The following is a 26,866-nucleotide window of genomic DNA, read 5'->3' as shown; positions in this document are numbered from 1 at the left end:
GTGTGATGAAGATAGAGCATAGCCAGACTATATGATTTTGCAGGGATAACTTTCTTTGGCCATGATATTTTGAGAAGACATGATTGTTTTATTAGTATGCTTGAAGTATTATTGTTTTTATGCCAATATTAAACTTTTGTTTGAATCTTATGGATGTGAACATTCATGCCACAATAAAGAAGATTACATTGATAAATATGTTAGGTAGCATTCCACATCAAAAATTCTGTTTTTATCATTTACCTACTCGAGGACGAGCAGGAATTAAGCTTGGGGATGCTTGATACGTCTCCAACGTATCTATAATTTTTTATTATTCCATGCTATTATATTATCTGTTTTGGATGTTTTATAGGAATTAATATGTTATTTAATATTATTTTTGGGACTAACCTATTAACCTAGAGCCCGGTGCCAGTTTGTGTTTTTCCTTGTTTTTGAGTTTTACAGAAAAGGAATATCAAACGGAGTCCAAACGAGCTGAAAATTTATGGTGATTTTTTATGACCAGAAGAGACCCACAGAGCATCAGAGTTGGGCTAGAAGAGTCCCAAGGCGACCACAAGCCTAGGGGCGCCCCCCTAAGGCGCGCCCCCTGGCTTGTGGGCTCCTCGGTAACCCCCCTGACTTGTTTCCAATGCCAAAAATTCCTTTAAATATAGAAACCTTCGAAAAGAAACCTAGATCGGAAGTTCCGCCGCCATAAGCCTCAATAGCCATGAAAAACCAATCGGGAGCCCGTTCCGGCACCCTGACAGAGGGGGAAACCATCACTGGTGGCCATCTTCATCATCCCGGCGGTCTCCATGACGAGGAGGGAGTAGTTCACCCTCGGGGCTGAGGGTATGTACCAGTAGCTATGTGTTTGATCTCTCTCTCTCGTGTTCTTGATTTGGCACGATCTTGATGCACCGCGAGCTTTGTTACTATAGTTGGATCATATGGTGTTTCTCCCCCTCTACCTGCTTGTGATGAATTGAGTCTTGCTCTTTGAGGTCTTGTTATGTTGGATTGAGTATTGGATTTGAGAACACTTGATCTATGTCTTGTGATGGGATATCTATGGTGACAATGGGATGTTCTATTGATTCACTTGATGTATGTTTTGGCACTCAACTCGTGGATTCCCGAGGTGACATTGGGGTAATCTATGCATAGGGGTCGATGCATGTTTTCATCCTACGTTCTTCGATAGAAACTTTGGAGTGATTCTTTGTTGCATGTTGAGGGATTGTTATGTGATCCAATTATGTTATCATTGTTGAGAGACTTTGCACTAGTGAAAGTATGAACCCTAGGCCTTGTTTTCAAGCATTGCAATACCGTTTTGCTCGCTTTTGTTACTAGTTACTTTGCTGTTTTTATATTTTCAGATTACAAAAACCTATATCTACTATCCATATTACACTTGTATCACCATCTCTTCACTGAACTAGTGCACCTATACAGAAACTCTTTGTTATTTGGTTGCAGGGTTGTTTGAGAGAGACCATCTTCATCCTATGCCTCCCACGGATTGATAAACCTTAGGTCATCCACTTGAGGGAAATTTGATACTGTCCTCAAAACTCTACGCTTGGAGGCCCAACACGAGTCTACAAGAAGAAAGGTTGCGTAGTAGACATCAACCCATAATTCATCGGATCCCAACAAACACACTGCAAAAGAATATTACATCGGATAGAACTCCAAGAAGATTGAGGAGAACATTGTATTAAAGATCACAAAGAGAGAAGGAGCCATTTGGCTACTAGCATTGGACCCATAGGTCTATGGTGAACTACTCACGCATCATCGGAAGGCAACAATGATGATGTAGAAGCTCTCCGTGACCGATTCCCCCTCCTGTAGGGTACCAAAAAAGGCCTCCAGATGGGATCGCGGACGAACAGAAGTTTGCGATGGGGAAAAAGTGTTTTGGGTAGCTCCCTGGTGGTTTGGGAATATTTGTGAATTTAAAGAGGTGGAATTAGGTCAAGCGGAACTGTGTGGGACCCACGAGCTCAGGGGCGCGCCCTACCCCGTAGGGCGCGTCCTGTGAGCTCATGGCTCTCCTGTAGGTCTTCTGGCCTCCTCCCAAACCTTCTAGGGTCCCTTCTAGTCTAGAAAAAATCGTCGTGAAGTTTCATCATGTTTGGGCTTTGTTTGGTATTAATTTTTTGAGAAGCCAAAAATAGGTAGTGGCACTGGGCACTGGGGTAATAGGTTAGTCCCAAAAATGATGTAAAATAGCATAAACATGCATATAAATCATCCAATATTGATAATATAATAGCACGAAACAATCAAAAATTATAGATATGTTGGAGATGTATCACTGAGCTATCGAAGGAGCGGTCCTAAGCGGGGAGGCAAAAGGCTGTGGCGCTACAAGGTGCTTTAGACCTTGATGAGGGCTTAAAAGCTCAACAAGTGGCTCAATCTCGGAATGCCGAGGTTGAGGAGATGTTGAAGGGCATGATTTCTAAACGCGATATGCTTAAATCCTGGTGGGAGAATGCTACCTCTTGAGCTTGCGTTGGTTTTTCCCTTGAAGGGGAAAGGGTGATGCAGCAAAGTAGAGTAAGTATTTCCCTCAGCTTTTGAGAACCAAGGTATCAATCCAGTAGGAGACAACACAACAAGCCACCGAATACCTGCACAAACAAACACCAACTTGCACCCAACGTGACAAAGGGGTTGTCAATCCCTTCACGGTTATTTGCAAAGTGAGATCTGATATAGATGGATAAACGGTAAAGTAATATTTTTGGTTTATGGAACGGAAAGTAAAAGATTGCAAAGAAAGTAAATAGGAAACTAAGATTATAGATCGGAAATTTATATGATGGAAAATAGACCTGGGGGCATAGGTTTCACTAGAGGCTTCTCTCAAGATAGAAAATATTACGGTGGGTAAACAAATTACCACCGAACAATCAAGTAGACCGAAACGATTCTACATCTACTACTATTACTCCACACATCGACCGACTCCTGCCTGCATCTAGAGTATTAAGTTCATAAGAACAGAGTAACGCATTAATTAAGTAAGATGACATGACGTAGCGGGATAAACTCAAGCAATATGATGAAAACCCCATCTTGTTATCCTCGATGGTAACAATACGATACGTGTCGGTTCCCCTTCTTTCACTAGGATCGAGCACCGCAAGATTGAACCCAAAGCTAAGCGCTTCTCCCATTGAAAGAAAAACCAATCTAGTTGGCCAAACCAAACGATAGTTCCAAAAGACTTGAAAAGATATCAAATCATGCATATAAGAATTCAGAGGAGATTCAAATAATATTCATAGATAACCTGATCATAAATCCACAATTCATCGAATCTCAGCAAACACACCGCAAAAGAGTATTACATCAAATAGATCTCCAAGAACATCGAGGAGAATATGGTGTTGAGAATCAAAGAGAGAGAAGAAGACATCTAGCTACTAGCTATGGACCCTAGGTCTGTGGTAAACTACTCACACTTCATCGGAGAGGCAAGGGTGTTGATGTAGAAGCCCTCCATGATCGAATCCCCCTCCGGCAGGATGCCGGAAAAGGCCTAGATGGGATCTCACGGGTACAAAAGGTTGCGGCGGTCGAAAAGTGGTTTCGTGGCTCCCCTGGAAGGTTTTGGGATATTTGAGAATATATAGGCGGAAAAAAATAGGTCGGTGGAGTCATGAGGGGGCCACAAGGGTGGGGGCACGCCCTACCCACTGGGCACGCCCTCCAACCTTGTCGCCGCCTCGTGGCTTTCCTGACGTGCACTCCAAGCCCTCTAGATGTCTTCTGGTCCAAGAAAAATCATCACGAAAGCTTCATTCCGTTTGGACTCCGTTTGGTATTCCTTTTCTGCAAAACTCTAAAGCAAGGAAAAAAACAGAAACTGGCACTGGGCTCTAGGTTAATAGGTTAGTCCCAAAAATCATATAAAATAGCCTATTAATGCATATAAAACATCCAAAACAGATAATATAATAGCATGGAACAATCAAAAATTATAGATACGTTGGAGACGTATCAGAGAAAGGACGCCGTTGAGCTGGAACAACTCGTCGTGGAACGACGAGAGGCCATTGCTCTGGCTGACGTTGCGAAGGTGGAAGTTCGTTAGGCGATAGATATTTCTGCCGGTAAGCCATATATAATGCACTATGTCTTTGGTCCTGACACCCTCCCCAAGCTGACATGAAATTGGCGCTTCTCAAGGGAGTTACTGGTTCTGCCATGCAGCGTAAGGGATGCATGCCAGCATTTCAACGATCGCGAAGAGACTTTCGATGAGAAGGTGTTTTGTATGCAGTTCCAGGAGTCATCGAGCTCTCCACTCCTCGATGATCAGATGAAGTAGTTGTTCGAGATTCAACAAGCAGACATCTGCACTAGAGGGTGTATGCAATGTGCTATGGCCGAACTCTCCCTTGTCGACCAGCTTTTTTGGCTTGTGTAGCGCCTTCAAACTACCATGGCTCGAACCGAGCTGTGGAGGCGGTCAACGTGTATGGAGGGCGCTTGGGAGGCATTTTCAGTTGTGCAGACTTGGTGGCTGAGGTTGGATCTAGAGCCGATCTCATGACACTGCCCGGAAGGAAAGAGACGATAGGCTGCCGACTACTATGAGCAGGTCATGCCAGCAGCTCGGATATCCGAAGGGAAATGTAGCAAACAAGTGATTTTAAAATATCAGTAGCACCTATATTTGTATTCCGCAAATATATGCCGAGATATACCCAATGTTCGTAATTGTGAAATGAGATTTACTTATTCCATTTATAACTTTTATGCTTTCATTTTGACTCAGCTGCGACTCTTAAAAGATGTAGTTGGCAAGTCGACAGCTTCTGCCCCTTCATAGAATATACTTAGGGTGTTTCATTCCTGATTTTAACTTTCAACCGAAGTCTCGGCGCCCGTGGGCAATTGTGCTGGGAGAAACAAGGCAATCAGACCATAAGGCTAAAACATCACTTAGTCGCAGGAGCATTTTAGTGGCGCAATTTAATAGCCCATGGTATATGTTGAGTCACCGGAATGTCTGCGGTGGAACCACCCACAGTTGGCTTTCTTGAGAAGAAAAGGCCCTTCATTTTACACGGACAACTGCTATTGGTCGTATATAGTTTAACACTTTCGCCGATTCGCTAACCAGTTTATGCTTGTTGTGACAGTCAGCTTTCGGCTTTCTCCAACTGAGATACTTAACCGGTTAAACCAGAAGTAACAATCGCGGTGGTTCTTCCTTTACCTCCTAGCCGAACAAAGCAGGAACGTAAGAGGTAAGCACAGGAGCCGGGCAAACCAGCTATTCACCAAAGACACAACTCGAAACTGATGCATATAATGTGAAATACGAGGACACAAGGCCGACAACTTTTCTGGGTACATCGGAAGCTGCAAGGTGTTGGCATGATTCTACAGCCCCCATAAGGTTTGGTGATGCCTTAAGGGCATGAATCCTTTGTATCGCTTAGAATCATGCTTTAATAGAAGGACAGAAAGGGGATTGACATCGGGCCCTCTCTTTATTAAAAAACGGATGGAACCAGTTTGAATTACAACATGAGGATGCGTATGATAGATGACAAATGGAACGCGACTAATCATTTAAGGGAGGGTGTGATGTCCTTCAATATCCTGCTGGTGCTTGTCCTTCGTGCTGTCAAACACCAGTTCCTCGTCGAATCCGAGGAAAGTCATCTCCGCTTGTAGAGGGACCCGTCAGCTCTTAAGTTCATTTGATATGAACATTGCTTTTTAAAGAGCGAATTTATAGCAGAGGTTTATCAATCTAGGCTTTACATGTTGTATTTAATCAACCCCGACTGAATACCCTATGTTGTAATGGCCAGGTTCGAGTTGGTCGTCGGGGGTATGTATGCACTTATCAGTTTACCTGAACTGTACTTCTATATGATCAGCTACACCACCGCCCATTGGATTGTTAACGCAAAGTTATGTACTAGGGGAATGACAACCTCGGCCATGAGAATGGGGCGGTGGAGCTCGTATCCCTATTTAGGGTTACCGGTTGCATGACCCGACGGTAAGTTCATACTTCTTGAACGTTTCATGTGACTCTGGCCGCTTGACACTGCTTGAGCCGTGGATGCTTCCTCGACCGGATGTACCTCGGCTACAAAGGCCGTCATCTGCACCTCGGTTCTAAGGGAGCGTTCCGTGTTTCCATTAACTTTAATGACATTGTTTGGCCCCGACATCTTAAGGTTTAAATAATCATAGTGGGGGACAGCATGGAATCGGGCGAAGGAAGTCCGTCCGAGGAGCGCATTGTAGCCACTTTGAATGGGTACAATGTCGAAGATTAACTCTTCGCTTCAGAAGCTATCTAGTGTGTCGAAGACCACGTCTAAGGTGACAATGCCCGAGCATTGTGTCTCAACTCCTGGTATGATACCTTTAAAGGTGGTGGTACTGGGCTTGATTCTGGCCGGATCCATGTGCATCTTCTTGATAGTATCGGCGTATAACAAGTTGAGATTGCTACCCCTGTCCATGAGGACTCAGGTTAGATGGAAGTTGTCCATGATGGAGTCTAGTACCAAAGCCGCGGTGCTGCCGTGGCGGGTGCTCGTCGGGTGGTCACTTCGGTCGAAGGTGATCGGGATTTTTGACCACGGGCTATAAGTTCGCGATGCTGGCTCTACGGCGTAAACATTTCGAAGCACGTGTTTTCTCTCCTTCCTTGTGACGTGAGTAGCATAAATCATATTCATGCCCTTGACCTCGAAAGGGAACTTTTTCTGGCCTCCATTACTTGGCCTGGGCTGGTTACCATCCTCATTACGCGGCTGGTCCATGCCCTCATTGTCGGCCTCTATGTTGCCGGCTTGCTTAATCACCCAGCAATTCTGGTTCGAGTGCATAGCGGGTTTGTCTAGGGTGCCATGAGTGACACATGGTTTATCCAATACTATATCCAACATCGACGGGTCGTCCTGATTGCCTTGAAAGGGGTTCCATTTTTTACCGCCGTGTTGGTTGCTAAATCCGGCATTTACTGCCCCTCCTCGGTGTCGTTGCCCTGTCCTCTACTGCGGCGCTTATTACTTTTATGGCGTCGGGGTTTAGCATTCCCGTCACACACCTTGGAGGTACCCGAGTTGCTGTTTTGGTTACTACGGCGGGAGAGCCATCTATCCTCACCTGCACAAAAGCGAGTCATCAGATGTGTGAGGGCGGCCATTGTGCGGGTTTTTTCCTGCCCAAGCTCTCTAGCGAGCCACTCATCACGGATGTTGTGCTTGAAAGCTGCAATGGCCTCGACATCCGGGTAGTCCGCAAATTGGTTCTTCTTTGTCAAGAACCGGTTGCAGAATTTCTGGCCGACTCCCGTGGTTCCTGTACAATATGGCCGAGGTTGTCGGCATCCGGAGGTCGGACATAGGTTCCTTGGAAGTTTGCTCAAAAAACATCATCCATGTCCTCCCAATTGCTGACCGAGTTCTCAGGTAGGCTATTAAGCCAGTGTCGAGCCGACCCTTTGAGCTTCAAGGGTAAATACTTGATGGCGTGGAGGTTGTCGCCTCGAGTCATGTGGATGTGCATGAGGAAGTCCTCTATCCATACCGCGGGATCCATTGTTCCATCGTACTGTTCGATATTGATGGGTTTAAACCCCTCAGGAAACCGGTGTTGCATCATCTCATCGGTAAAACACATGGGGTGAGCTGCTCCTCATACCTGCGTTGTGACATGCCGGGCATCGGGTGTCATCAACGTTCGATCATATGCATTTTGACGCGTACTGCCATGCTTGTTTGACCAAGCCTGGCTCTTGCCTGCTACGCAGGTGGGCGCTCCCTTGATCCGTAAATGGATCGGGATGGGGCGGCCAGCACTGATTTCCTCCATAGGTCGTATGAATTCCGGCGTGGAATTGCACCCTTGTCCTAGTGGCAAGGTACGGGGGATTGGGATACCCTCCTGTTGGCATGTCGCAGCCTCGAGGAGGTCGGTCTTGGCCCAATCGTTCTTTGATAGGGGGGTGCCGGTGACCTCCTCATCAAACTAGGGAAGTAGACTCTTCCGCGTATAGTACTGCTTATTTCCTACTTCCTCCGTTCCTAAATACTTGTTTTTCTAGACATTTCAAATGACTACTACATACGGATGTATGTAGACATATTTTAGAGTGTAGATTCACTCATTTTGCTCCGTATGTAGTCACTTGTTGAAATGCCTAGAAAGACAAGTATTTAGGAACGGAGGGAGTACAAATCTTTCCTCGAGCTCTTGCTCGGCGCCGAGGACCTCGGTCCACTTATCAGTTATCTTGTCCTGTTCAGCTCGAAGCTTCTGAGATTTTAGCTTCATGCTCTTGAGGGTGCTACGTAGCCGCCGGCGGCTGTAACCGAGGATCGTCAAGTGGCTCTTCGGGGATATCAAATTCGTCGGGTCCGAGGCTTAAATCTTCCTCGGACTCTGGATATTAGTCATTGTCCCCAGGGTCATCATCATTCCGTTGGGATGCTCTACCTAAGTGCCATTTGTAAGCAGTAGCAGTTCTATTGGAATGTCTCTGAACCAGTGAGGAAATGCCCATTTGTTCACTGGGAAGTAATTGTAAGCAGTAGCAGTTCTATTGTAAGCAGTAGCAGTTCTATTGGGATGTCTCTAAACCAATGAGCATTTTCTCGCTAGTTTAGAGACACACACTTAGGAATTAGACACATAGACACCCATTTATTCATCGTAGTCTGAGCCACCCAGCAGAAGTCAACTTGTGCATCTCATTTTCTTTTCTTTCTCCATCTGTTGTATAGATCTAGTACTATTAGTTACATCGTTGCCTCTTCTTGCTGAGGTGGAACGAACGTGACTATCGCTAGTTGTAACAAAATCAGTAAGGTTTCGTTCTTGGATCTGATACCTGCACTACAGCTGCTCCCTCCGAGAATTTTTCTGCTTCTGTCCGATTCTAAGTGGTGGTGCAGGACAGAAGGTGATGGATCCTTCCCGGATTTAGGTGCGGCTGTGCGTGTGATTAATTAATATCGGTAGAATTACTGTACTGTCTGATGACCCTATGTGTATTAGTATTTGTGGGCTCACGTGTTGTAAATTACAGGGTATGGCATTAAGCTGGGATAGTTAGGAGGATTAAGCTGGGATGGTTAGGAGGAGAGTTTTATCGATGTAAAAAAGGAAAAGGAAAAAAGAAAAAAGGGGATTATGGTATCCCCAACCCCCTCTCTCGAAACTATCTCCTACAACAAGACTATAATAGCATCAATTTTACTCCCTCCGTTTCTAAATACTTGTCTTTCTAGACATTTCAAATGACTACTACATACGGATGTATGTAGACATATTTTAGAGTGTAGATTCACTTATTTTGCTCCGTATGTAGTCATATGTTGAAATGCCTAGAAAGACAAGTATTTAGGAACGGAGGGAGTAGTACCTAGTCCCAATACTCATATCTATGAAAAGGGTCGACATTTTCAACAACAAAACTGAAACAATTTTTCTTCTTCTCAAACACGCATCCAAATGAGCGTCATCTTGTATCAAGATGACGCCAGATACAAACAAAGGCCGATGGGCCATAAACAGACAACGGAAGCCTAGAGCCTACCTTAACAAAGAAAACTCAGAGAAAGGAAATAAAAACAGCCTACAGTGGATTCCTGATGGTGATGCATCAAAATCACTTCTCTCAGCTAGCCATTATCAACATTATGGCTTAAGAGAAAACGGCGTGGTGCCATTAAATGTGACATTAGAAGTCAAGACATGCATCACTCATCAGTTCCAACTTCCAAAGACAAATACCATAAAGCCCTTCTTTCGAGTTAAGAACGTACAGAACAATTTATTTATACCATCTCTGAAGAATTTATCTGTATTTAATGTCAGAGTGACCAAGCCAAACAGCATCAAAATAGTGGCAATGAAACAAAAAAAAAAACTGGGTCCAGAGTTGGTTCTGATCGTCAGACAGAGGTTTGCATTCTGCAAAGCTATACAACAGTCTACTTGATGACCTCGAAAAATAGAACTTCAGGCTGGAGCTTGCAGTCCTTGAAACGTTCTAGCAAATGCTCCCAACTATCTTCTCTCTGCATGGAGGAAGTTCACACCAACAAATCAGCAAGTTAAGAATAAAATGGCTACAAGAAAGAATACAGGGCCTTGATCAACACCCAGGAGTCACGAGTAACTTACCTTGACAGTCTCGAAGCCATATATGACCCACTTGTCCTCGTCTCGAGCAAAGCAGACGTAGCGGTCATCAGCATAGCAGATCTGCAAGAGTTTGGATTGCAAGGTAGCATAAGATGGATGCTAAATTGCACTGCATTTGCAAAGAGTGACTATGCTTCCATATGTAAGCAGGCAAATTAAGTAACCAGAGCATTAAACCAACCTTGCAATAGGCATGTACTAATACTCAAAGCAACAGAAGAGTAAACAGAGAGAGAGAGAGAGAGAGAGAGAGAGAAGTGTGCAGATAAAAGGTTACTCCAGCAGATGTTCTGCAACCACTCCATGTGATTTGATGAGGCCATTTCCTATTCGCTATAAAGGGAAGGAAAATAATGCAAAATATACTTGTGAGAGCAGCAGACTTTAAAAGGTCTAACCAGTTTACCTACATATGATACTTCTTCAACCGTTCAATCAATGGAACGTTTATAAAAAGAACTCAGCGACATAAGGATCACACAAGCTATTGATTCTTGCTGAAATTCTTCTGTCGAGTCTTCTAAATATCTTGATATAAGTGAAGTGGGCAGGAAAAAATATGCCACAGATAGGACCATTCAAAAACTTGCAAATATCTCTCCAACTCCAAGTACGAACCAACTCAGATATGATGTATCATAGTTTAAACCTTCTATCCACTTCTTTAGAAATAGCAGCAAAATGCCTTGTCAATATAACCTAGGCAATTTGAACCAGGTGACAACGCCATTTAACCATGATCCGTTTTGTTCCACAAAAATAAGAACCTTGCTTCAGTCTTAGAACAATACCAACTTGGCCTCCAGTAACAGTCAAGGAACAGTAAATAATTAGCAACACAACTTATAAAAGGTCATGAAAACGTCAATCAATACAAATAGCTCATTGCTTTTTCTCATTTCAGGATTACCTTAACATGAGAATTACTCCCTCCTTTCCTAAATATCTGTCTTTTTAGAGATTTCAAATGGACTATAACATACGGATGTATATAGACTTATTTTAGAGTGTAGATTCACTCATTTTGCTCCGTATGTAGTCACTTGTTGAAATCTCTAGAAAGACAAATATTTAGGAATGGAGGGAGTAAATGACAAAAGTATTTGTTCAGCTCCATTAACAATTCAATTTAGGAAAATAGAATAGTTTGCTGTGCACGTACCATGGAGGTGACAGCATACATAGCTGCAGAATGAGCACTTCTGCAAAAGAACTCAGTGTCAAGGGGAGACGTGATGCCAGCCAGAACTTCAGATAGTGCGTCCTGGCTTTCACTGCCACCCAGCCAGTTCAAAACTGCCAACATGATGAATATTTGTTGGTGTAAACTACTGCAAGCTATGATGTATGAATAAAATAAAAGCCAACTTATAATTTGAGACAAGTAGCATTACCTATTGTAAAGAAGTGTGGTGTGTTTGAAAGAAAGAGATCAATATTCTGCAGACTTCCACAATGGTCGCATTTGTTGTCCTCGCGAAACTGTTCATCCAATAGAACCGGAAGCTCTGCAAAGGACTTGATCTGTACAAGGACAATTAAAACCTCTTGTCAATATTTCCTACTTTCTAGAATACTCTTGCGTCAATATCCACCTATACAATGTTTGCTAGGAAGGAAGAAAACTATTGCATATAGCATACCTTTGCTGTTTGAGGTGAACCGACATCAAGTTTATGGAAAAGTGTGGTATACAGGTATTCACCGGAAGACTTCCCACACCTACAGCTGATTTGAGCATCGAATTTGATCCCAAAAAGATAATGTGTTGGGCATATGCAATCTCCGCACGTGACTGAGTTCACTACATGTCTCTTGGTCCCCTTGTTTTCTCTAAAACGCGAACAAGTTTCTGACATATGCAATTCAATGAGAATTGTGGCCACAATCTCAGAAGCAAACGTTTTCCCAACCTGCAGAATTGATTCACCAGGAATTCAGGATTACTAATTGCGTGCATGATCATATAGGACAGACGCAGAATGCAGTTGTTTTTAGGACAATACTTTACACACAACGTAAAAGAAACACAACAGCGATGCAAAACACAACAGAGCTTATAATAACAACATACTCCCTCAGTAAAGAAATATAAGAGCGTTATCTAAACGCATTATATTTCTTTACGAAACGCTCTTATATTTCTTTAGAGAGTACCTAAATTCGCTCATTCTAGTGCATATACTTGGTATCAATATTCAGCATGCATAAATTACAGTAAATAACAAGAAAAAAGAAGTTAATTCTGGTATGAACTAGGACTGTTTCCCTATGTGGCGTGTAAGATACCACATCTATGTTTTGTTCAAAACAGTTGCAGACCTCCAAAATGACCACAAAGTAAGAAATGGACACATGCAAATAAAATAAATTGAAGGTAGCATCAGCACCGAACTGGTTTACATACTCTGCTTTCACGTTGTAATCTAACTTCAATTAATTTTTGTTTAAACGGTCTTGCAAATATAAGCAATGGTGATTAAGGTCTAACCTTTTCATAAAAAGTGCTGTAATCAACAACTCTGCAGAGAAGAGTCTTCATGCAAGTCAGTACAACATCGGTTAAGTGGTGGTCGTTTTTCTCCCAAGAAGAGAAGATTTCATAAAATTGCTGTGCAATGCAGGGATTTTCAACTGACGGGATCCATACAAGTGGACCCATCAGAAGTTTATCTCTGAAATGCCTCAGATTGCACAATGACTGCACACATACAAAGGAAATTATAGGCTGGTTTTTCAGATTGCCCAATGACAGGAAGACATACATAGGAAATTATAGGCTGGTTGTTAAAAGATCATATAACCAGATGCGAGTGTCTCTTACCTGTATGATTACACTCAAGATAGACAATTCTTTATCAGCATTGTTCTTGTTGGAAACAGTAAGACTTTGTTGACAACTGGAGGTGCTTGCCATTTCCTTGACAGATTGGCCAGAAGTTCCTGTATTATGAAATTGTAAGAAGTATTAGTGACATAACAGAGCATATTTTATATTGTAGAACTGAGAGCATGCAACAACATACTCCCTCCGTTCCTAAATATAAGTCTTTCTAGAGATTCCAATATGGACTACATACGGAGCAAAATGAGTGAATCTACACTCTAAACTACGTCTATATACATCCGTATGTGGTCCATATTGAAATCTCTAGAAAGACTTATATTTAGGAACAGAGGGAGTATTTGCTAATTCAAAAAAGTATTTTCCAAGAGGTTAGACTGAATGGAAGTTTTCCTTTGGAACTGAGTGCAAAGTGGCCTATAGGAAAAGAGGACATCCTAAGGATTCAAATCCTACATACCAGATAAGTTCTAATAGAATATTACACTGTAAAAAAACCTCTAATATAGTGCTCCATCCGTCCCAAAATAACTGTCTCAACCTTAGTACAACTTTGTATTAAAGTAAGTACAAAGTTAAGACACTTATTTTGGAACGGAGGGAGCAGTACTCAAAATTCCTAAGGATGGAAATACTAATAAACTACATAGAAATTCCTCTGAATCAAGGAGGCATAAAACAAGCAGACTAGGGTAATGCCAGGTTTAGATTGCTGAGATATAACTTAATTATTTGCTATGACAGCAGAAGAACAAAAAGCTCCTGGAAAAGTCAATGTGACATGAGTTAACACAAATTCATTGGGCAGCAGGAATTTACCACATATAATATCAATATTGGCATCAGCAAATCCAATATGCCTAGTACCAGGATGATTTAGATAAAAAGGAATCCGTTTCTTCAATTCTATCTGCAAAGATGGTTATCAGTTAGCACACAATATGGGCAGTTGAGCCAACAAATGGGCATATATAACTATAAAAACTAATCACTGCAGATGTTGACAGACCCATTGGTATGATCTTGCAAGCGGAAGAATGATTTCACGATAGTCCACAACAGTAACTTCAAGAAACTTTAGCCACAATTTCTCTATTCCAGAACAGCACTCCTGAAACTGCAATCAACAAGCAAGCCAATCATTAGTCTGATAAACATCAGCCTCATTAGCCCATACTGCTCCACAAAGAATACCTACGGTTAAAAGGGTAAATCCTAGGCTAATGACACGATAACTCCAAGAATCCAAACGCTCCATTAATTGATATTTGTAATAATTTGGAAATGAAGGGACAGAGTTTCTTTTTAAAGCACTTCTTTTTGCATAAAAATATTTAATATCACTAAAGAAAAATGTTTTATTTAAAACATTTTTTCTTTTTAGAAAAGAAATGGAAATTATTTCTAAATCTAATGATTAGAATATCAGCAGAACAGTGAACTGCTAAACCTCAGTGCTAAGTGTATCTTTAGGCAACATCCTCAGCTTCTCCCTGATGCTCCCAAGGATCTCAGATCCTTCTCTGCATTTCCTTTGTCGCATTTCAGCAAAGGGCTCTGCCTGTATTCTAACAGATGGTGAAAGCAGCAAGGATTCAAACATATCCTGCACCCTTGGTAAAAGGAAGGTGTCAGACTGGCGGCTTAGAGTTATCCCAACCAACGAGTGATCACCCTGTGATGTATTTTCCCAATATTCTGGATCTATAAGTGACTGCAGCTTCCCCCAGAGCTCATCTGGGTGCTTGCTACACGTGTGTTGCCAGAGCGAACTAGTGTCCAAAAACTTCTTGCCATCACAACGGGAATTGAGGCAAATCCAGAAACTCCATGACTCCTGATTCTTGAGAAAGCGCGTTGCATCAGATATGGTCTTTGCTGCCGACTTGTCGATTCCATCATAGTGCGCATGCAGCGTGTGAACCGTCACTGATACGACGTGTTGGCCCTGCGGTGCATTCTTCATAGAGGACCAGTATAGTGCAGCCACAACTATGATCTGCTTGAGCAAGACACGGAGCTGCTTCTTGACATAAGATACTCTGGCATCAGAATCTGCCCCAAGAGCAGCCATGGGAGGTATGTCATCCCAATTTGGGTCATTCGGCGTCTCCATGCGAAGTGCCCGGTGGCACTCTCGCTCCGCAGCATCAAAGTTATCCAGGACGAACAAGAGCTTGGCGTGGAACAAGGCAACCATGAGCGAGCGATCGAAGTTTTGTGCCGCTTGAGACACGGTGGTGAGCGCGCGGCGCAGAAGCTGCTTCTTGTCCATTGCCGGATCGAAGGCACGGACTGGTGCCAAGTCGATGTACGCGCGGAGTAGCTGGGCGCGCGGCGAGTAGGGGTAGGTCTCGGCGAGAAGCTTTGCACGCTCTTGCGCTTCATCGGCGGCAGGCCCGCCGAGATTGCTGGCGTCCAGCAACTTGGCGGCCTCCAATGGCAGAATCCTGTGGTTGATTTTTTCCGCGAAGCGCTCCATGGCGATGCTGGCGCTCTTCACGGCGTCGCGCTTTCTCCCCTTCATGCTCGAGTCCCCGCTCATGTCGTACACCACGCTGTACAGCGCCGGGTCGGCTTGGTCGTTGTTCGCGACCGTGTCGAGCATGCGGAGAAACTCCTTCTGCGCGTCCTCGAAGCGACGGCAGTGGACGAGCGCCACGGCGTGGTCGGCGTTGGTGACGACGCAGTTGGGGGCGAGACGCGCAGCGGCGGAGAAGGCGTCGAGGGCGGCGTGGCGGTGGTACTTCTCCAGCGCGGACGCGTTCTCGTCGCCGTCTTCGTCGTCGCCGTGGGCGCCCGTGTCGTTCCGCGCCACGAGGGCGGCGTGGCGGTGGATCAATCCGGCGAGGTTGAGAGCGACCGCGGAGCCCGGGTGCACGGCGGCTAGCACTACGGCGCGGGCCAGCGCAGCCTCGTGCTCGCCGTCGGAGTAGAGGCTTAGAATCTCCCGGGCCTCGTTGCGAATGGAGGCGGCCTCCGCGGCCTCGTGGTTTGCCATCGCCAGGGCGCTCGGAGAAGTTGCCCGGCTGGCCGCGGAAACGCGGGGAGACGCGCGCGAGGTGTTCGCGGAATTGCCGCAGAGCGGGAGCGGGAGGGGGAGCGTGGCGGAGGGCTTGAGGCCTAGGGTTTGGGTGGAGGAGGCAATTTGCGGGCGGAAACGGGAGGGATGGTGGAATGTGGGATCGAGGAGGCGGTGGTTTTGGGTTTGGTGAGGCGTAGAGGGGAGGACCGGTGGAGGAGGAGGTATTTATATTCAGCCTGGGGAGGAAGACGGTGGTGGAAAGGGTGGTGGACTTGACTTGGAAGACCAGACCGCCAAGAGTGCGCAACTTGTGGGGGAACGAAGCCGTAGTACGAAGCGGAAATTTGTCTGGTTCCGTGATGTAACGGTAGATCGCGAACCGTCCGCTGCGATTTCAAGATTGGTGCTAGCGATTGCTGTATAAGCTGAAAACATTTTATATTTTGCTATATATGTGAAATACTACTGACTGTTCTGACTTATACATTATCCTCTTTTCTTACGATAGTACGTGGGTCCCCTGCTTTCTTGTCAATATGAGGATGAAAAATACTGTATCTACTCCCCGCTGTTCCTATCCATTCCCCCGCGTCCTCTATTCTTTCTCTTTTCTTCTCCGTTGCTCAACTTCTTCTTCTATTTCAAGGTTTTCTTTCCTTCTTCTTTTGCTAGATTTCGGCCAGTTGCTTCCACTTCGTTCATTCTAAATGAACTATTTGATCATCGTTCATGCATGTACAATTCGTTCAACAGATTGAAAGTAGAAACGCTGAAAGTATTTCACCGCCGTTACAGATCCGTCATATCAAACAAGAACAAGTTAAGGCTAAAGCACGCAGGTATGGATCAGCTATGCATCATCGTTTTATTCTTAATAATTTTTCCTTCTTAATCATAAATAACTGGTGGTTATATGTACAGATTTAATTTATATTATGTATGAACCAGGCTTTGAAAGAATAATTTGTCGAGTGTATAGATTTCAATTACATTTTTAATCTTATTTCACTTATTTTATTTTGTGTAATATATGTTTTCACATATCTAAATGTGCTACTTGCATGATTTCACATTTCTTAACTAATTTCAGTAGAATGTATGAATATATTTGTATTTCACATTTTTGCATTGTGTACTATAACTTTCACATATCACTATGTGCTATCTGCCTCATTTGTAATTTCTAACTAATTTTGGTGTGATTTTAATTCTTTCAGTATGGATGTTGATAATGGATGTATGAATGGTAGCTTCCTGGATCTGCTAAATATGGTAGAAGACCGATAAACTTATTTCACATTAAGGTATGGTTTAGCTTAATAGATATTTGTTATTTTAATTTAATCCAACTTACAACATACTTTGTTAATCTGGATATGAATACTAAATGAATTATATGTTCTTTCAAAATGTAGCATTGTTGATACTCAGATTGCTGAAGAAAGCTCCACAAAAGAACAATCTGAAGATTTTTCAGATGCAAGAGACGTTCTTTCTCAACAAAATCTTTGGTATGGAACAAGTTTATTTATATTGATATTATCAGTCTAAGTAGAATGGCTTACATAGAAATATTATATTGAAAGGATTGATTTCGACGAATACAACGGTGAGGTTGAAGAAGTTCAATCTAAATTTGGAACAAATAATGGTACTCAAGAAAAGGTTAATGGTGAAAAAACTACTCTGGATGAAGATTACTTATTTTCAGCATATAAAGTTGATGAAGAAGAAGGCACTGTAAATCTGGAAGATAACATGTATAATTTTCTAAATATAATTATTATAAAATTTACTACCTACTAATTGATATTATTTTAGCACTTTGGTAAATGGAGCTATTAAATAAGGTATCAGATCATACTGTCAAGATAAATCTTTGGATATGTTCAAACCTTATGTTGGTATGAAGTTTGGATCTTTAGCTGAAGCATATGACTTTTACAACATATATTCTTGGGTTCTTGGTTTTAGCATCAGAAATGGAGACAATTTTGTGAATGTCAAAGATATCCAGACAATGCAAGAGTACAAGTTTCAGCGCAGTGTGAGTATTGTTAATAATTTAGTTTAATCAACAAAGAATTATATGATATGTATTATTTATATGTTGTTTTTAACAAACTTTTTATTATTTGACAGGGTATAAACAAGAATACAATTAGGTCAACAACTAGATGTGGTTGCAAAGCTGAACTAAGGGTTTATTTGAATGATTGTGGAGAATGGTATGTCAAAAGTTTCAAACAAGAACACAACCATGAGCTTGTTGAAAGTTGTGGTCAAAAGAAACACATGTATTCTCATCGGCATATTGATCCAGCAGCAAGAGATCTTATTAAGCATTTGAGACAAAATAATGTTTCACTTGCAAGGGTAAATTCTGTCATATCAGATATGTATGGTTCAACCACTAAAGTGTTGTTTAGTAAAAGGAAACTTAGAACTGTGTGTTCTCAAATAGGAAGCGAGAACATACAAAATGATATTGCCAAGACATTAGAATTTTTTAGAGAGAAAATTGCACAAGATGATAGATTTGCATTTACTGCACAAGTTGATGATGATAATAGGTTGAAGGCTATAATGTGGACTAGTAGACGAAGTAGGGCACTTTATCAGTATTTTGGAGATGCAGTCACATTTGACACTACTTATGGTACAAACATTTACAATATGCCATCGAAATGTTTGTCGGTGTCAACAATCATTTTGAGAGTGTCATTTTTACTGGAGTATTGCTTACAAATGAAAAGGTTGAAAATTTCAAATGGGCTTTCAAGGAATTTGTTGCAATGATGGGTGGTAAAGCTCTTGTTACTATTCTTACTGGTATGATATGTCTACTATTTAATTTAGTATGTGTTTATTGATTAGATTAATAATGAAAAATTCGACAATAATTTGTAGATCAGGCACTTGCAATTGCTAATGTAATCAACACAGAATTACCAAATACCACTCATAGATGGTGTAAATGGCATGTACTAAAGAGAGCTCATGAACTTCTTGGACAGACATACAAGAAATACAAGACATTTGCTGATAATTTCCACAAGTTAGTAAATCATATGCTTACGGTTGAAGAGTTTGAAAAATCTTGGCAGATTATAATTGATAAATATTGTCTCAAGGACGATGCTTTCATGACAAGAGCTTATGAAGTAAGGGAAATGTGGGCTAAAGCATACTGTCAAAAGATTTTCTATGCTAGGATGTGTAGTACGCAAAGAAGTGAATGTGTTAACCACATGCTGAAGATATATATTGTTTGCAAATATTCTATTAATGCATTTGTTACTCAATATACAAAGCTAATAGATGATAGAGAAAGTTGTGATGCCATGGCTGAGAAGAATTCAAAACAGGTAACTTTATTGAATTACTTGATAAGAATACAGATAATTATACTTTCTATTACCTATTCTTATGTTAAATGTCATAACATTAACATATTAATTATTTTCGCAGAGAAGTATTAAAATGCAGTTTGGATATCTTCTAGAGAAACATGCTTCTATAATATACACACCAAGAGTGTACTCTCTATTTGAAATGGAATTAGTTAAATCAACCAAGTATATATTGCTACCAAGTTCAGAGGATAATATGTTCGAGGTGATGCATGTTGAAGCGGAATCACGTGATGCTTGGCGCAAAGTGAAATACATAATCAAGGTTGATGAAAATATTGGATACTATAATTGTGAATGTGGTCTATATCAACATTTTGGTGTAATATGCAGCCATATAATTAGAGTAAGTTTATTATTAATTAACTAATGAGTTTCATCAGTACTATTTGATAATAGACACTTCTTAATTTAATTAATATCAAACATTAATACTATGTATGGTAAAATGCAGATACTTTTGATTAGGGGTTTATCAAAGATTCCAGATTGTCATATCATGAAAAGGTGGAATAAGAAGGCAAGAGCTGGAACCGTCCGCATAACAGGTCAAACAGATTTTACTGAAAATGAAGAAGAGGCTAGATCTGTTAGGCACAAGATGTTGTATTTTGATGTTGTTGCTCTAGTTAATCAAGAAGGAATTGATGATACAACTTGTGCAATTGCAAAATCAAATTTTATGCGCTGTAAAAAGGAATTGGTAGAACATAGACTGTCTCGTACGACAACATGCCAAATTGGACATGGAAATCCAAGTAAAGACACTCCTGAAGATATCATTGAACATGACATTCAAGCAGAATCTAGCGATGTAGGTTCATCAGGAATAGTCATTGTTGACAAGAATAGAAATTTATCTATTCTAGTGGATTCTATTATTCCACCATTAATTGTGTCAAAAAATTGTCGGCCTTCAAATAAGAGGTACAAATTAAGCATGGAGGCAAATATCACAAAAAAGAAACGTGCAACTAAAGCTAAAACAAAAAGCAATGAAGCAGGGGGGATATTTTGGTATATCAAGAACAAGATTTTGCAGCAAATGTCGTTCTCCTACTCACACGATAAAGGATTGTCCTAAGATGTGTTTGCCTTGAATTTGTAATATTAAAATTTAGTTTTTAGCATTTTTCCGGGATGGAAAAAATGCAGCTACTAACAATTTTTTAATGAGTTTGACATAAATGTCTTACTGTTTGAAAAGTGGTATGATATGAGTTATTTTGGAAAGTATAATTATATTGTATAAGTTTGTTCCATGTGGTGAATGACTTGATTAAATTATAATTAAGCTAAATACATAGGAACTTATTCTACAACATCATTGATATGTACATCATCGTCTGAATCTTAATCATCTTTGTATGAACTGAAATGTTGAATCCATTCTATGGATATTGTTTTAAATTTCATGTTTAAGTCATGACAATTTTTTTCTTTCATGATAATTATTAGTACCTCGGCATAAGCATCTAACTAATGATGTTGTAAACAAAATGAATGAACTTCTTTTATTTTCGTAGTCACCGTCTATAATGTTTTCGAACCAAAAATATCATAATTGTAAAATATGTTATTGAAATATAAAACATGGTTTTATACTAGTGTTGCATTTCTTTCATGGTTTAGCCATTTTAACCTAAGAGAACTAGAAAACACATACTACACCGTGAGATTAATAGAAATTCATATAATAGTTAGATATATTCTACCTTGAAGGACGTGCTATTCATGAAACTATGTTGAATACAGTTTGTTTCCATCTCGTATATGAAATGTGTTATTTAAATATGCCAGAAGAAAAGTTAATTCTCAATAACATATAACTCATTGCGCATGGTTCTTCTAATAATAATATAATCTTACAAACATATATTATATCAAAATGCCATAATACATACTGCATATAAACATTTCGTCTTTTAAAATACAAATTCAAATGGGTCTAAACATCAATCTCAGTTATGTAAGATGATGGCACGCATCCATCGTTGCCTTCTATGGATAGCAATTTGTAGAGCATTATATCTTTGAATCGAAGAACTGTTTCCTGTAAAATTCACAAGAAATTTAACTAGAATATATTTGTTGCCTAAATTTCTAATTTTTGTATTAGAAAAGTTACCTTATTATGATCTTCAATGAAACGATTACCGTCAAAATCAAGTATTGCAATTAATGATAAGATGCCGGAATCATCACTACAGAATTTTTTATTACTAAATTTATAACTTTACAATGACATATATAAATTTAATCATGTTGCTAATTGATATACCTTTTAGCGTCTAGAATTATTGGCTTTAGATAGTTATTTTCCCATCGGTTGAAATCTATATTCCAACCTGAGTATAGTTCACCTATCAAATCACGGAATGATGATTTTATCTTAAAGACATTAGACCCATGTAGATCCTTAAGTTCTTTCTCTTTTGATCTACTATATAATGGATCAGCCACATGTATGCACGACAACTTGGTGTCAAAGTAATACGAACACCATGTTTTAGTTCTAAAGCTTGGGATGTTATTTGCAATAATTCATTAGTTGTATAAGTGAATGAAACAGGTGTACAAAAAGGATAATTATAACTTTTATAAATGTACCATTCTGCACTCTGATATGTCATAGAATTCAGAAGAGTTTCTGAATTGATCTGTGACACCCGGATAATTAAGCTACAGTAATCCCAAGTTAATGGTGCCATGTCATCGTTTTCACTGTTGCTAAATCCCCCTTTGATTCCATCCAGTTTAAATTCAAATTTAAGTTGAAGTCAAAATTTGAAGTTTTCAAGTTTCAAAACTAAAATGTTCATCATGTGGCAAATATTCATTTGTTGATATTGGTGGTGAACCAACATTTTTGCAAAATGTTTAAATGCCATAAAGTAATTAAAACAGTGACCTAAACTATAATTTAATTGCTTTTTAAATTATAAAACTACTAAAATAATTTATTTTGGCTCCAAGCTAAATATGGCGGTGGCCTAATTTATTAATACTAGTTTAGGTGCTAACATTATATTTTGCAAAACTAAAATAAAATGAAACTGGAAAACAAAAAGAAAACAAAAGAAGTATAAAAAGATAAAACCTCCCCCTCCCCTGGGCCTTGGCCCAGCTAGCTGGCCAGGCCATCCCACCACGCCCCTGGTGTCTGCTAGACTACGTCGGTATTTCCTCAAAGAGGAAGGTATGATGTAGCACAGCGACGGTAGGTATTTCCTCGGTGATGAGAGCAAGGTTATCGAACGAGTAGGAGAATCAAGAAACACTACGTAAACAACACCTGCACACAAATAACAAATACTCGCAACCCGACGTATTAAAGGGGTTGTCAATCCATTTCGGGTAATGGCGCCAGAAATTGGCTAGTTGACGGGAGAAAGTTATAATAATTTGATAGATCGAACGCCAAATAAAATAAAGTGCAGCAAGGTATTTTTGTATTTTTTGTTTAATAGATCTGAAAATAAAAGCAAATAAAATAGATCGCAAAGGCAAATATAATAAAGAAGAGACCCGGGGGCCGTAGATTTCACTAGTGGCTTCTCTCGAGAAAAATAGCAAACGGTGGGTAAACGAATTACTGTTGGGCAATTGATAGAACTTCAAATAATCATTACGATATCCAGGCAATGATCATTATATAGGCATCACGTCCAAGATTAGTAGACCGACTCCTGCCTGCATCTACTACTATTACTCCACACATCAACCGCTATCCAGCATGCATCTAGTGTATTAAATATTCATGGAGAAACAGAGTAATGCAATAAGAACGATGACATGATGTAGACAAGATTTATTTATGTAGAAATAGACCCCATCTTGTAATCCTTAATAGCAATGATACATACGTGTGGGTTCCCCTTCTGTCACTAGGATCAAGCACCGTAAGATCGAACCCATTACAAAGCACCTCTTCCCATTGCAAGATAAATAGATCAAGTTGGCCAAACAAAACCCAAATATCGGAGAAGAAATACGAGGCTATAAGAAATCATGCATATAAGAGATCAAAGAAGACTCACATTACTTTCATAGATAAAAAGATAGATCTGGTACTAAACTCAAAGTTCACCCGATCCCAACAAACACACCGCAAAAAGGGTTACATCATATGGATATCCAAGAGACCATTGTATTGAGAATCAAAAGAGAGAGAGGAAGCCATCTAGCTAGTAACTATGGACCCGTAGGTCTAGAAAGAACTACTCATGCATCATTGGTAGGCACCAATGGACATGATGAACCCCTCTGTGATGGTGTCTAGATTGGATCTGGTGGTTCTGGAACTTGCGGTGGTTGGAATTGATTTTTGTCAACTCCCCTAGGGTTTTGGAATATTGGGGTATTTATAGAGCAAAGTGGCGGTTCGGGGGGCTCCCGAGGTGGGTACAACCCACCAGGGCGCGTCTGGGCCTCCAAGCATGCCTTGGTGGGTTGTGCTTGATAACCCACAAGTATAGGGGATCGCAACAGTTTTCGAGGGTAGAGTATTCAACCCAAATTTATTGATTCGACACAAGAGGAGCCAAATAATATTCTCAAGTATTAGCAGTTGAGTTTCAATTCAACCACGCCTGAAAGACTTAATATCTGTAGCAAAATATTTAGTAGCAAAGTAGTATGGAAGTAACGGCAACGGTGGCAAAAGTAACAATAGTAGTTTTTGTAGCAATCGTAACAGTGGTAACGGAAAAGTAACTAAGCAAAGATCAATATGTGAAAAGCTTGTAGGAAATGGATCAATGATGGATAATTATGTCAGATGCGATTCCTCATGCAACAGTTATAACATAGGGTGACACAGAACTAGCTCCAGTTCATCAATGTAATGTAGGCATGTATTTCGAATATAGTCATACATGCTTATGGAAAAGAACTTGCATGACATCTTTTGTCCTACCCTCCCGTGGCAGCAGGGTCCTATTGGAAACTAAGGGATATTAAGGCCTCCTTTTCATAGAGTAGCGGACCAAAGCATTAACAATTAGTGAATACATGAACTCCTCAAACTACGGTCATCACCAGGAGTGGTCCCGATTATTGTCACTTTGGGGTTGCCGGATCATAACACATAGTAGGTGACTATTGACTTGCAAGATAGGATCAAGAACTCACATATATTCATGAAAACATAATAGGTTCAGATCTGAAATCATGGCACTCGGGCCCTAGTGACAAGCATTAAGCATAGCAAAGTCATAGCAACATCAATTTTAGAACATAATGGATACTAGGGATCAAACCCTAGCAAAACTAACTTGATTACATGGTAAATCTCATCCAACCCATCACCGTCCAACAAGCCTATGACGATATTACTCATGCACGGTGGTGAGCATCATAAAATTGGTGATGGAGGATGGTTGATGATGACGATGGCGACAGATTCCCCTCTCCGGAGCCCCGAATGGACTCCAAATCAGCCCTCCCGAGGAAGATTAGGGCTTGGTGGCGGCTCTGTATCGTAAAACGTGATGAATCCTTCTCTCCCTTTTTTTCTCCCCAAATGTGAATATATGGAGTTGGGGTTGAGGTCGGTGGAGTCCCAGGGGGCCCACGAGGCAGGGGGCGCGCCAAGGAGGGAGGGGGGGCGCCCTGCACCCTCGCGGACAGGATCTGGGCCCCTGATGCTGATTCTTTCGCCAATATTTTTATTAATTCCAAAACGTGTCTCCGTGGATTTTCAGGTCATTCCGAGAACTTTTATTTCTGCACAAAAATAACACCATGGCAATTCTGCTGAAAACAACGTCAGTCCGGTTAGTTCCATTCAAATCATGCAAGTTAGAGTCCAAAACAAGGGCAAAAGTGTTTGGAAAAGTAGATACATTGGAGACGTATCAACTTCCCCAAGCTTAAACCTTTGCTTGTACTCAAGCAATTCAGTTGACAAACTGAAAGTGATAAAGAAAAACTTGTACAAACTTTGTGTGATCTTGTTGTTGCAAATATGTAAAGCCAGCATTCAAGTTTTCAGCAAGGATTATGAACTAACCATATTCACAATAACATTTAGGTCTCATGTTTACTCATATCAATGGCATAATCAAATAGCAAGCAATAATAATAAATCTCGGATGACAACACTTCCTCAAAACAATCATAACATGATATAACAAGATGGTATCTCGCTAGCCCTTTCTGAGACCGCAAAACATAAATGCAAAGAACCCCTGAAGATCAAGGACTGACTAGACATTGTAATTAATGGTAAAAGAGATCCAGTCACAGTCATACTCAATGTAAATTAATAGGAATGCATGCGAATGACTGCGGTGCTCTCCAACTGGTGCTTTTTAATAAGAGGATGATGACTCAACACAAAAGTAAATAGAGTGGCCCTTCGTAGAGGGAAGCAGGGATTTGTAGAGGTGCCAGAGCTCGAGTTTTGAAACAGAGATAAATAATATTTTGAGTGGCATACTTTCATTGTCAACATAACAACCAAGAGATCTCGATATCTTCCATGCTACACACATTATAGGCGGTTCCCAAACAGAATGGTAAAGTTTATACTCCCCCACCACCAACAAACATCAATCCATGGCTTGTCCGAAACAACGGGTGCCTCCAACTAACAAAAATCCTGGGGGAGTTTTGTTTGCAATTATTTTGATTTGAGCATGGGACTGGGCATCCCGGTTACCGGCCATTTTCTCATGAGTGATGAGCGAAGTCCACTCATCGGGAGAATAACCCACCTAGCATGGAAGATATAGACAACCCTAGTTGATACATGAGCTATTCGAGCATACAAAATAGAATTTCATTTGAAGGTTTAGAGTTTGGCACATACAAATTTACTTGGAACGGTAGGTAAATACCGCATATAGGGAGGTATGGTGGACTCATATGGAATAACTTTGGGGTTTATGGAAATGGATGCACAAGCAATATTCCCGCTTAGTACAAGTGAAGGCTAGAAAGAGACTGGGAATCGACCAACTAGAGAGTGACAACAATCATGAACATGCATTAAGATTAATCAACAATGAGTGCAAGCATGAGTAGGATATAAATCACCATGAACATAAATATCATGGAGGCTATGTTGATTTTGTTTCAACTGCATGCGCGAACATGTGCGAAAGTCAAGCCACTCGAATCATTCAAAGGAGGATACCACCCTATCATACCACATCACAACCATTTTATTAGCATGTTGGCACGCAAGGTAAACTATTATAAACTCCTAGCAAATTAAGCATGGAATGAGAAACTATAATCTCTAATTGTCATTGCAAACATGTTTCATTCATAATAGGATGAATCAGGAACGATGAACTAATCATATTTACAAAAACAAGATAGGTCGAGTTCATACTAGCTTCTCTCATCTCAATCAGTCCATCATATATCGTCACT

General features: G+C 40.8%; 1 protein-coding gene and 1 pseudogene across 4 annotated transcripts; one reads left to right on the top strand and one right to left on the bottom strand.

Annotated features, from left to right (window-relative positions):
• Positions 1-9,781: 9,781 nt before the first annotated feature.
• On the bottom strand, positions 9,782-16,358 carry LOC125508075 (uncharacterized). Of its 4 annotated transcripts, XR_007283217.2 has the most exons (11): positions 14,496-16,357; positions 14,055-14,162; positions 13,865-13,955; positions 13,025-13,143; positions 12,692-12,901; positions 11,844-12,113; positions 11,595-11,724; positions 11,363-11,496; positions 10,607-11,000; positions 10,180-10,260; positions 10,033-10,073 (listed from the first exon to the last, which is right to left on the bottom strand). XR_007283217.2 is itself a non-coding variant. In XM_048672656.2 (10 exons), the coding sequence occupies exons 1-10, from the start codon at positions 16,044-16,046 to the stop codon at positions 9,987-9,989; spliced, it is 2,781 nt and encodes a 926-aa protein (XP_048528613.2). In that variant the 5' UTR covers positions 16,047-16,358; the 3' UTR covers positions 9,782-9,986. The 4 variants fall into 4 exon arrangements, 1 of the variants encoding a protein (XP_048528613.2); XM_048672656.2 differs by lacking the exon at positions 10,607-11,000 and having other exon boundaries at positions 9,782-10,073; positions 14,496-16,358; XR_015604056.1 differs by having other exon boundaries at positions 10,025-10,073; positions 10,607-11,496; positions 14,496-16,358.
• Positions 16,215-20,567, top strand: LOC147970489 (protein FAR1-RELATED SEQUENCE 5-like; annotated as a pseudogene).
• Positions 20,568-26,866: the final 6,299 nt, after the last annotated feature.

The sequence above is a fragment of the Triticum urartu genome, chromosome 5A (genome assembly GCF_056163025.1).
Source record: "Triticum urartu cultivar PI428250 chromosome 5A, HENAU_Tu73, whole genome shotgun sequence".
Taxonomy (NCBI): domain Eukaryota; kingdom Viridiplantae; phylum Streptophyta; class Magnoliopsida; order Poales; family Poaceae; genus Triticum; species Triticum urartu.
This window is presented reverse-complemented; position numbering and strand designations above follow the sequence as displayed.

Bases quoted from the DNA above. Each gene is read 5' to 3' on its own strand.
- LOC125508075 (XM_048672656.2), bottom strand. From the start codon at position 16,046: ATGGCAAACCACGAGGCCGCGGAGGCCGCCTCCATTCGCAACGAGGCC. The intron at 14,163-14,495 runs GTTTAGCAGTTC...TGTTGATTGCAG, and splicing joins AAGATACACTTAGCACTGAG to TTTCAGGAGTGCTGTTCTGG. The intron at 12,902-13,024 runs GTAAGAGACACT...GTATGTGTGCAG, and splicing joins TCTTGAGTGTAATCATACAG to TCATTGTGCAATCTGAGGCA.